General features: G+C 47.6%; 1 protein-coding gene across 1 annotated transcript; it reads right to left on the bottom strand.

Moving 5' to 3' along the window:
• Positions 1–397: 397 nt before the first annotated feature.
• Positions 398–9,066, bottom strand: LOC117742884 (kinase suppressor of Ras 1-like). Its single transcript, XM_034550533.1, is given in 4 exon segments — positions 398–448; positions 594–631; positions 634–736; positions 8,674–9,066. Coding segments are annotated over 4 exon segments (429 nt in total). The 5' UTR covers positions 8,911–9,066.
• Between the last annotated feature and the right edge of the window lie 3,842 nt (positions 9,067–12,908).

Below are 12,908 nucleotides of genomic sequence, written 5' to 3'. Positions count from 1 at the left end.
GACGTACTTCAATGCTGCTTTTTTGGCGTCATTCGTCACAAAAATGGTAATAGTTTGACTCCCAAAACTCCACTGTGACAATAGATGATGTTGTATTTATAATTACGCTGATCTGCTTAACGGTTGTGCTTATCTCATCATCTGTAGAAGAGATCGCCATCCCTCTCATCATCGTCCTCAATTACAAGACCAGATTAATTTCATTAGGACCGAGCCAAACATTCGGAATCTGCAGCCGGGGGTTTAAGAATGAAACACACCTTCTATAATGTCACGCACATACTAATGTCATACTAAAAGTTTTATATATACTATTTAGTTCAAGTTCAGATTTCTTTGTCACTGGTTTGCAGCTTAAATACGACAGAGCTCCTCGTTTAGAAAGACAATTTGCTGGTCACTGGTCAGTATTCCTCATGCACATGTGAGCGGGGACTGAGTACACAAACTGAAATCCACATAAATGTGACACGAACACAGTCCACCCAGGCCAGAGAGAGCGAGCGCGAGAGATAGGGGGGGGGGGGGAGAGAGAGAGAGAGAGAGAGAGAGAGAGAGAGACTGACTTATATTCACACAGGATTACGCGATACCTCAATGAGCTCCGGTCGCAGGTTGATGGTGCGGAAGCCAGTCTCGTAGGTGCGGGGTAGCTGTCCAGGGCCTCGGGCCTCTCCGTCTCTGGCACTTTCTGCTTGCACTGCAGCTGTTTACAGATGTATTTCATCAGCTTCACCTGCAGGGAGCAATAGAGAACACAGCGCAGACGGGAGGGGCGGGTTAGAGGGGAGACTCACAGCGTGCTAGGCACTACGGCTAAGGAGCAGGCCTTCGCTGTCACACCTCTGTGTTGGCAGCGGGGGTTTTGCATGTGAGATGACACAGAAATGATGCAGTGTGTGTGCTTTGATTTTACTGTATTACCACACATAATACGCCTTTGTTTGGAGCGGTAACAAGGATACTACAGACTGCCGTAGATGCTACATAAGGGGTATTACATGGGGCCGAAATCTAATTCAAGTCATCACCTCAGCTGACACAAACTACAATATATCTTCCTCTTAAAACAGAATAAAAGTTGAAGCCGATGCATTAATCACTCTGTACTCACACCGTGTTCCCAATTTGAACTCAGTGCACCTGCAGCAACGACTTCAGTGTTTATTTAACCCGCTTTTCCAGTCCCCCCGGTGCACAAGACCCTTAATTAGATATGAACAGCTATTATCATACAGAGGAACAGCGAGCCGGTCATCTAATGGGAGCATCTGTGGTGCTGGCACAGCAAACATGTGCAATCGGAAACCAGGAGGGCAGCGCAGTGACATAACGGCGGAAGAAAGAGCCGTAAGACCAGTCAATTGTCCAGTTCATTTCAGAGGCTCTGAGAAAACATGGCTCGGGGATTGTACCTTTGTCATGTCTCTATGCCATCAGAAATCCCATAAAGCTTTGCCTTCTTCCAGCCTCCCCAGTGTCTCCACACATTTGGGTGGCCGTTGCTGATGAAGCAGGGGAGTGAATGAAGAGGAGAAGAGAGAAGAGAACGCATGCCTGTATTGCTCAGGGTAGTAGCTAACTGACGCACACTAACCCCCCCCCCCCCCACCACCACCATCCTCCTCCTCCTCTTGAGGCTTGCATCTGTTAATCAGCCCATTAATGACTAAATCCCTGGTGAAGACCTTACTGTAGTGTCTCATGACGCACCACTTTTAACATTTACCAGAACAGCCAAACCCAGCCGTCATCGTCTCGAGCGCACTCCCATTCAGCGACACATGAAGCCGCGAGACGAGACGCCGACGCATTGGAAGCCGTTGTCCAGTGCGGTGGTCCTGTGAGTAAGTATCACAGTAGCGGCGTGGTGTTGGCTTGCAGCAGGGCCCGCGTTGTGCGGCTCAGTGCAGCCGTATAGTGTGTCTCCTTATCTCACGGCCTTATCTGTGAGAGTCCATTACAGCAGGCAGCACCTTCGGAAACACCAGCGAGCTCTCGACCCGCCGCGCACCTCTTCAGAGCGAATGAGCAACAATGAGGAGCGTGCACGCGCGGCTCACGTCTTTCCTCTGCTCATTCAACTTTCTCTGTGACACATCCACATGGCCAACCAGACAGACACTCATGCGGCCACGCTGCTGCCAGAAAGTGCGGCCTTGGGATGTAAAAAGGCAGCTGCGTGGCAGCTAACAAAAGCCTCTCCACTGAGGGCCACAGAGATGAAAGGATGGAAAGGAAGTCAAATGCTCTCCGCGTTGACTCTGACTGCAGCTTCTCAGCTCCACAATTACTCAGCTATTATCAGTTGCACTCGAGAGCATTATAAAATAATCAAACGGCATGCATTATTGAATGTCAGCTGATAAGCTGAAAAGATGTTTTCAAAACTTACAATTAAGGACGTGCAATGCAAAAACTCCCCTTACATGTGCATGCCTTCATAACTTTTTTTTTTAAAGCATAAAAACACTGTACAGTGGTCGTCATATGATGCCCTGCAGTTTACCAAATATCTTTAGAGCTTGAACCTCCTTTTAGGTGTAAACATTTGACCTACGAGTCCAACCAGTAACTAACCTCTGACATTAACCTGATGTTGGCATTGTGTACCGTATATATTTTGAATTTGCACCTTACTGTTGTCTCAGACTGAATTGCAACAGCTGCACGGCAATATTCCCTTGGGATGATGATGAAGTTGTATCTTCTTACATTCTCATGTATACACATCTGTGGCTGGAAACTACTAACACACATGGAAACATACTAATATCTGTGACAAATCTTTAGGCAGACATTCTGAATTTACAGAGCCTCACAGATGACTTCCCACGCTCTACGAATGCACCGTTCCTGGAGATGTGGACTGCTGGCATGGCCGGCAGCGAGAGGCCTGTGCTCGATGTCGCTCATGAGCTACGGCTTCCTGCTTTGCCCCCACTACACACCAGTGCAGCGCCGTGACGTCAGGTTACCTAGCAACCCCTCTTCTGAGGCGTCAGCAACATTTCAGTGGGATTTTCCCACACATGCGAAACACAGATGTGAGACACAATACATCTCAACATACAAATGTCTCCACGGGTCCTCCGTGGGACAATAACTGCAGCAGTGGCAAAACACTGACCGACACGTTTAATCCTCCGGTCACACACAGAGCATTCTCTTTACCTTTTACCACCCTGAATAAATAAGGTGGATAGAGTTACACAAGCGCACACACACACACACACACACACACGTCCCCAAAGCCCACAAAGATACCAGTAATGCGTGTTGAGAACACAGCCAGGCATCTCGACAGATAATGACAGAATATATTTTGGTGCAGAGTGGAGAACGCAGCAGCGTTTGACGCGTGGCCTGGAGGTGGGAGGAGGGGGAGGGGGATAATGGCGTCAGAGCCCACCTGTCAGCAGCAGAGCTAAACACTGCCATGGCAACGGCCTAATGCGGTGAGGAGATGAGTGACAGCCAGTGTGTCCGCCACCCAGAGAGGGGAGAGGGGAGAGAGGAGAGGAGTCCCAGCGGCGGACCCTGCCTGACGCAGCAGGCTGGAAGGAGCCGATCCCATGGCTCCGATTGTTTGCTCGAGGCTCCTGCTGACGCGAACACTTTTTGGTGAACCTGCCGAGGAGAGCATCCGAGAAGTGAGCCACAACGCTCTGTCCCAGGAACTGATATTTGCACCAGGAAGGTCAGTTCCTGTCTCTCAGACTGGAAAAACTCACGTTTCTTGTTGTGGGAATGGACAACCATGAACGTACATGGTTGACAGACCAGGGACGATAGCTTGCTGCCCTTCCTCCATCATTGTTACTACCAGTGCAAGTTGACCCCTATGCTGGGCTGGGGGGGGGGGGGGGGGGGGCTGTTGACCTTGTTTAGGTTAACACTGACATATCTGACGAAGCAACATGTGGTCAGTGGGGCCATTCTGTACATTTCATGACATAAACAAAAGTACACTGCAGATAAAAGTGCACAATATTTTGTGAAAACTGAAAATGTGCACCTGAATAAAGATTATTTCAGAAAAAATTACCCAATTCAAGTAGGCCCACATAGTGCACAAATATAGTATAACCATTCACAACCAACCACCGTGCTAACTTCCTCACGATTTGGAGCAAGCAAATTGCCCCCGTTTCCACAAAAGAAGTGCAGCGGAACTCAAAATGACAGGATGTAATGCAACTCATCCTGAGTCAGTTTAAGAATAGACTAAGGCCAGCCTACACTCTTCATTTCCACATCATGCAGCCCATTCTTACTGGCTGCACCACAAATAAAATAGAAAAAAGGAAACAGAGACAGGATCGCCGTTGCCACAGTAGCTGGAGTTGTGTTTCCTCTGTACCCTCATGTGAGCGACATTCTCCATTGTCTTCTCCTAGGCCTCCGACACACACAGACACACACACCACACACACACACTCACACACACACACACACACACAGAGACAGAGCGGTTGTCATGTCACAAGAAGCAGCCCAGCGGATTGGCTTTGATTCTCCCCTCCCCTTTCCTCCCTGCTATCCCCTCTTACACAGGCTCTTTGCGCGTCATTTGATTTTCTTATTTAACAACCAACCCTGAAAATGCGTAGGAAGAAAGATGTCTAAATATAGATGCAGCCACAACAGCTCGCACCACGAGCGCACAGCAAACTCTCTCCAACACAGTGAGGAGACAAAACAGAGTGACGCTTTTGCTGTTTGCTGATCATTACTGAGAGCAGTGATTACGAGAGATAAAGACCCTGGGCTGCTTTTATGTTCAGACTGCTGACAGCAAGGAATAAATATCTTGCACACTTGTTTTTAGCTTATGGGGAAAAAAACAGCACATTCTACTGTTTTACAGGATGTCTTGAGTGCAGCGTCTGGATCGTGGAGACTGATTTGACTTTGAAAGCAAACGCGCTGCGAGGGCAGTGCATGATGAAATCAGGAATACAGTCAAAGTAACGCAGAGGCAGCACGAGAGGCCGAGTGGGATTAACATGTGAAAAGTGAAGTAGCAGTTAGCACTCCATTTGAGGAGGTCGCCATCATTATCCTCTCACTGGCAAGGGAGGGGGAAAAACACACACACACACACACACACACACACACTCACACACACTCACACACACACCAACACACAGTTCAAGTGGAATAATAAAGCTCTCTCAATGAGAGTATAAAGTGAGTTCAAGCCTCTCTTGATGGCCCTCCAGTGCAATACGGGAGCAGCGCCCGTTTGCACCTCGGGTGCGACAACTACTTTGACCCCCGCGGTGCTCAAAGCGTTGGCAGGAATGACATCGATCGAATCTGGCCGCCACAGAACGGTTTGCACGTGATCACCTGGACACTGAGTTGTGAGCCAGCGTGCTAGAATTTCAAGATGGCGGCAGGGGCCCTGTTGGGACACCTGTCACGGACGAAGAGGTCAAAGTCCGGGTGCTCACGTCTGAAAATACAGCATGTGGACGCGTTGGCTGGGATTTGGAACCATGTTGGTATCGGGGCGCATGAAGTCGTCCTAAAACCTACGCTTAACTCCAGAAGCTTCAAAGCAAATTCGATGCATGCAGCAAACGACATTTCAATGGGGAAGCGAGAAGTGAAAGTGCACAACTGTGTCAAGACCTGGTTTCAAAACGGTGTGCCAGTAAAGACATAGGAAGTGAGACTTCTGATCAAGACAGCGCCCCGTGCCCGGCAAGCTCCACTGAAAGAAAGTGTGTGGAGAGACGTCCAGACCAGGCAGCTTAGCGCTGATGATGGACACTTGACTCGGCGTGAAAGCCACGTAGAGCCGGATCAGCAGCTTTTTTTTTTTTGTCAGTTCAAACACCGTCGTGCTAATTTAAACAATATAATCCAGGTCTAAGCTTTTGTGTGTTGCTTGAATGCAGGCTACTTGCTCGACAAATAAACCTGTGCGTGTTGCCTTACCAATAAACGCTGACTGGGCTGCACTGAGAAATTCTCCCGTCTTTCTTCAAAAGGTCAGAGACAGCTAAACAACAGCAGCTATGAAGCTGGTTGGCAGGCACATTTCTAAAACTTTGCTTTAAAATGTCACAAGGGTTTAAAAAAAAAAAAAAAAGAAAGAAAGAAGAGAGAATGCACTCGATAACAGACAGCGCCTGTATTGCCACTTAATCGTAGAAGCTGAATAGATTTCAGGACTTTTTTCACGACGGTCTTCTCCGCTGCTTGCTTTCAAATTTCAAAACAGTTGTGACTTCTCCCCTTGTTTACATGACCGGAAAGTAGATTCCAAGAAGCTACTGGTTTGATGATTAAGTGTCTCTCAATCAATGAAGAGCATTCATGCGCTCACCCTGTATCTATGGCCGACGAGAGGAGAACGAGAACGGACAATGTGACAGTAAAACATGTTGGAATTCTACATTTTCACAATTTTACAAAAACGCCCTTTCGCTGCAACGAAGGGGAGAATTGAGGCTCCTGCAACTAATGATACCACATGCATAAGAAATATGGAAACGATAAAAGTCTGTCTGACAACAACAAATGTATATTTAAAAATCCCCATAAGGCTTTTAAAATGAATGAACCCTTATGTTGACGCATAATGAAAGCAACCTCAGACATTGCCATTTGCATTTTCTTAGACAAGCTGATGACATTTAATGCCACGATTTAGTCTTCGGAGCAGTCTAACAGCTTTAAGTACAAGTTACATACATGCTCTGTAAAAGCAGTTATAACCCCTAAAAACATACCACCGAGAGCGACATTTAGCTGCGCTGTGCCCCAGAAAGCATCTTCCTTTCCTGTCTCCAGTGCAGCAGCTAAAAGCCTGTGAGCAGTCTGAGGTCCTCATCAGCTCCACCGCAGGAAGTGGTCGATTTTCAACCCTCAAAATGCATACTAAACCTCGCTAAACCACAACCCGGGAGAGCTAACTCGAGGTAACCAGACCCCCTATTTGCATTTCTGTCTATTCAGGCTTGCCCCCCTCCTCACAGCGGCCTCCGACTACAGGAAAGAGACCTCAGAGCAGTTCCTTCTTAGCCTTCAAGAAACATGCACGGCCTGCCCATTGTCGTGGAGAACAATGCCGGCGTAAGATGCACGTGAAAAGACCTCAGGAAGCACTCTGCCAGATCCACGTCCTGTTCCAGACGCAGGGGCGGATGAAGAAGAGTTGAAGCCTGCACCGAGCGGGACGGGCAGCCGACTTGGCTTGTGCAAACTTTTCAAGCAGACTACGAGTTTCACACTCGCTGTACGAAGGGGGGAGGGCTGAAACAGACAACCGCTCTGGTCTGCTTCAGCTAACACTTTGAATTATTGTTCATTTAATACAGCCTGTGAAAATGTGTTCCCACGCAGCGTGCCAACTCGCAGCTTGTGCCTGCCGGCCAGCTGAGGGGCTACCAAAGGATCTCGTGGACATTATGACAATCTAGCAGATCTTTTGAGGCCCTGCTGAAAGCAAACCGACGCCGTAAAGCAGCAGCAGCAGCAGGTCCATTGCAACTCGGCGACTAAATGGTGTCGCCTCTTGACCGTTCTGAAGGTCACTGGAAAAACCAGTTCAGCCAGGCCACTGCGTCTCTGTGCGGCTGCAACTAAATGCCCAGAGCGTTCTGGTACATTAGTTTTTCGGGGCGACGGTGCAATTGTTGATGGGGTGTTCAGTTATACAGAAATAAAACCGACATGGATAATTGATAGCCTGCAGCCAATCAGGAGTGAATATTCCTTTTATCCAAGGTATAACGCTTAAATAAACCATGAGCCAGAAAACCCATTTGCCATCTATCATGTCTCCAGGATGTCGGTATACGTCTGGAGCCTGCACCCAAAGACACACAGGTCTACCCCTCTACAAGTAGTAGGCATTAAGCTTGTACTATTGCACTATTTCACGACTCCACGCCTCATCCAAATGTACTGTCAGTTTATTATAGCCACACACACACACACACACACACACACACACACACACACACACACACACACACACACACACACCCGCTTTCCCATCACCGTCCTCTGCAGGAAGCGGGGCCTGTTGTCCCCTTTTTGGCATTGTTACTAACAACACCACGCTGCACTTTCCATGACATGATCCCTTCAGTCATCTTGCAGCTGAGAATATTTACGACAACAATATGTGACTGTAAACATCCCAATGGGTGGAAAAAAACATGCATGCCCGAGATAGAACTGACCCCTTCCCGAAAAAGAAGGGCTCCATCAACGCCACTGCACAAATTCCAAAGTAGGAATGAAAGGGATTCCTACGTGCACTTTACATTAAAAAAAAAAAAAAAATAGGGCGATGATGATTATGGTGTAACTCACAAAATTGCAATTTTACGAGAGCTTTGTTCAATGCTTTTTAACCCGAGGAGATGGTTGAAAGGCTAGAGACAGACATTGCATGCGACCAGGCATGCCTTCTCTATCACGCCGCACTGAGCTCCCTGCACCCTCAGTGCCTCGGCCGAGCAGCCGGCTCCACTGTCAGCGACACGCCGACACTCGCAGACAGTGCTCAGCCCGCGCGAGGCGGACATGGTGCGCCGCGGCTTTATGACTCCGCAGTTTGACTAGACCGCTCCGCTATCGCAGGACGGGGGGGCTTTGACACGTATCGGCAACGGAAACACTCGTTAAAAAAAAGAAGAAGCTCGTTACCTCCAAAGTGCGTATTTCTTGCTGCGTGAGGTCGTTGGACGCGGCGCATTTGGTCCGTAGCCCCTGTAAACTGGGGATGGAGATTTCAATCATATTCTGGATGAGTTCGCATTGATGTAGTGCGGCCATCGCTGCGCCACCGCCGCCGCCGCCGCCGCCGCCGCCGCCGCTGCTGTCCCTCTCCGGCTGCTCATCACTCTCGACCATCTTCCCACCTTTTGCAGACACGCTATCCATTCCTCAGCATTGGGCCACGGCTGGAAGGGCTGGAGTCAAACTGTTAAGCTTAAAATAGAAAATAAAAAATAAAAACACACATGCAGCAGCAGTCCAGCGACGCAGCGACCTATTGTGGAAGTTAGCTGACAGCAAATGTGTCTCTCTCCTCCTCCCCCCCCCCCCCCTCCTCCTCCTCCCTCCCTCACTCCTCTCCAGCTCCCGGTCAGGAAAAAAATGTAAAAAAATACACCAACAAAAAAAAAGTCAGGATGCAAGAAGAGATATTTTGTTTTGCTCAAAACGAGATGCTCGACGGCGGAGCAGAGGGTGAAGCGGTCCGAAGTCCAGGAGGGCTCGACTTGTATTTTCGGTCCGTACAGGCTACCGACGACAGGCTACTCTCTTTCACCGACAGCTCTGTGGCAGAGGCTTTCGCCGTCTGTCAGCTGTTGGGAACATCATGGGGCGCGGTGCAATCTGGGAAATGAAGTCGCCCAAGAGCAAGAAAACAGAAACTGCACTCCACGCTCCACCATCTCGACGCCCCCCCCCCCCCATCCCCCCATCCCCCTTCCCCCACCCTCTCGTGGCGCGTGCTCACTGGCATGCAAATGCCAGTGATGACAGTGACAGTGCTGTGTTCGGCTCACTTGAATTATTCTTTGTAAAAAAAGGGAAGTTGATTTGTGTTATTACACAGGAAAGTGTCTCGCGGCCGCAATCTACCAAGCGGCATTAAAAGCACAGGTGTGTCTAATAACATTGATTATGGTTATCCGTGATATTACACCTTTTTCATCGAATTACTATTATTATTGTGAATTATTTGGGCTCGCGACAACAGGAAAAGCACAGGCGCAAAATGCTGGAAAACTAATCAATGGTTGCTGGATTCCATTTCAGCTTTTAGGTCCTGGAGTTGTACGTGCTGGGGATCAGGGATCCACAATACCCCCCTACCACCCTCTTTCTCTGACACTGGTACAGAACAATTAAACAGGAGTGTGGGAGGGGGCTGGCAGGCCTGGCAATGCAAGGGCATAGAGCTTCGGGCCCTAAGAATAATGACCACCTTTCAACTCGTTCATGGGCCACCGCTACATTCCCAGCCTCGAGCCAAAGAACAAGGCCTACAGGGATGCGATGTATAGAGATTGTTTTGCATGTATACGATTAACAGGCCGGTTGTGTTTTATTGAGGGTTCAGTCTGGGATCGGTGCACAGCCCCCCCCCACACACACCTCCTTTTTTCCCCCCATCCCGCCAATCCAAGTCTGCATAGTTGACATTCCACTTGCATGTAGTTGAGTGTGCACGGCCTGCATTCAAATGCCGACTGTGCACTTTCCACAATGCTGCGTGACGTTTGGTGTGGGAAGGGTGCAGCGCCGTCCTCGGCCTTTCATAGTTACATATTTCAGTTTGCTGCCGAGTGCACATACTACTCTCACTCCGCAGCAGTCTCAAGAGTTACTCCAAATGAGACGGTCAAATTTGAACCCCCGTCGCTTCATCCTCCCACTCGCCACTCTTGGTATTTCCACACCAGAAGCGATGCGAGAGAGGGAAATGAGGAAATAACGGTGCGTGCGTTATACGAAGCTCGGCGGGCGATGGAACTTTCTGCAACGTGAGGAGCGAGGCGCCTAGTTTGTCCTCATATGAGCACGGTGCCCGTCGTACACGTATGGGGGCGGAAGGCGCGCGCGGGTTTCCACAACCATGAAGCAACGGTACACATGGCTCATTGCTGCAATGAGGGTGTGATGTTCCTTCCTTTAATATACCCTGATTATACAATGGGACATGAGTCACTTCTCAAGGAGCCCTGTGTTCCTGCTCTCCATCTGTCCATCCGTCTCTCTCTCTCTCTCGTCTTCTTATTGCATGGTGTGAATTGCAACATGTCTTACTGGCCTGACATCCATAGAGCAGCCTTGCCCTGCAACGTGTGGAGATCAGTGTGGAAACAAGACAGAGGAAGTAGAAACCACGCTTTTGGGCCTACCACAGAGTTAACCTCCAACCATCTGAAACCGTGTAAATACCTCTGAAATGAGCTGGACACTGATTCTACATGACATTGTAAATCCCTCTTAACGACATTGCAACGACGGAATGAAACTGAGAACTATTTGTTGTTGTCGGCCCAGCACTTTGTGAATTCAGTCTTGCGGCATTAACAGCACAGATTGGATGGGGACGTGCCAGCAGGACACCATGCCAATTTCTGCTGGTCTTTGCCTTCAAAATGAAGTTACTACAAAGTGAGATCAGAGTAAAAGGATGTTTAATACTGGCTGCATATGTTCACCTTTTAGAGAGCAGTCAAACTAATAGGCCTCACTGAGCAGACAACCAAAAGGTGAGGCAGATCCGTGCTGTTTCATTTGGTTCGTATTCGTATTTGGTAGAGCTGTGCTGTCAGCAATGTAGAGGGACTATTCATTTAAACTTCTCTCATACTGTACGTCTGTCTTGTCCTCTATTGCGTAACTGCAATAATACCCGCAATGGCTACTTAAACATTCAGTTGACAGGTCACGAAAAGGTGAAATGTGAGCACAGCAGAAGCGTCTCTGTGTTCTTCTCTTTTAGTTTACGGTTCATTTTCCTTTTTGCGTGAGGATCACTGACCTTTTGTTCGGCAATAAATAACGTGCACCGCGCAGGCAACTAAAAGTATACCTGCATATAAATTGGAGTAGAAAAAGGAGAAGAAAAAAGATTTGCATGAGCAATGTTCAGATAGGCTCTTGACAGCTTGCTGACGCGCCTCACCCGGCTGAGGATAACATGATCCTTTCCCAGCCTGACGGTCCCTTAAGCCGTTTAAACTGGCGTGCCATTGGACAGCCATGACACCACACGTAGTATGCAGCTCAGATTAAATTAGATTGTGGACAGTCTGATTTCATCTACTTTGCTGGACAGGATTGCCACGGGCCTTTGCTCTACAGTGCGCACTGTTTGGATACATGATTTTGATGCAGGTGTTGTCATTGCATAATGCAAATAAATACGAGGTTTAGAAATGTGTGTAGCTTGGTCTGTATGGAAATGTGACGTATCCACATTTGTTAATTATTCGTTATTAATTCATTAGTTTGAATTTTTTGTCAGCGCACATCTTTACATGTTTCTGTGTAAACTACACTTTAAAAAACAGATACAAAAAATATGGAATGCAACGTTGTGGAAAAGTCAGGGCCACATTTAAATTTAAAGGGTCTTTCAGAATTCTTTTCCATAGATGCATACTTTTTTAACCTACTAAAATAATTAGCTAATGACAAATCAAAATTATTAGAAGTATTTATACTTTTCAAGAAATGTTACATTAATGCTCATATTTTTATTAATAGTATATGTGCTCGCATTGGCCTGCATTGTCTGTGAGAAACCAGAGCAGTTCATTTGAACTCCATATAGTGATTGAGGGAGGGTACTTTTGAGCAGACATGATTGTAGTCCTTTATTCCAACACTTAGGAGTCACTGCAGTCAACCACAATTACACGTACACATATTCTAGCTTCTTATTGCTGAAGGTAACTCTGTAATTTTGACTAGATTTAAAATTTTAGGAACATTGTTAAGACCCACACCCACCAACTAAATGTAGTTTGAAGTCAACTGTGTCAACGTTCCTGCCTGCCACATGTCTTAAAGGCAGCAAACGGTCACTTGTTGAGAAAGGACCCAATTCAATACGTCATGCAGTCAGTCTGGAGCAGACGGTTTCCCAGACGTTTTTTAAAATCTGCGGACCCACTTCTTAAAAATAACAACCCACAATTGGCCGTGTGTAAAGATTGCGAAAAAGAGCAAATGTGTGCATAAAGAAGCATGCCTGACTTCCTGACCTTTTCTTTTTTTACAGCCATTGACACATCACCTTTTATTATCTAGGTAAACCAGCGATTTTGAACATACATATGTTTGTTGCACTTGTTATTGAAATCATGTGCAGACTTTAAATACTCAATTAACGAAGCCAGACAAAGTACATGTAG

This window comes from Cyclopterus lumpus, chromosome 14 (genome assembly GCF_009769545.1).
Source record: "Cyclopterus lumpus isolate fCycLum1 chromosome 14, fCycLum1.pri, whole genome shotgun sequence".
NCBI lineage: Eukaryota > Metazoa > Chordata > Actinopteri > Perciformes > Cyclopteridae > Cyclopterus > Cyclopterus lumpus.
Note: the sequence above shows the minus strand (reverse complement) of the source record. Positions and strands in the feature narration are given on the sequence as shown.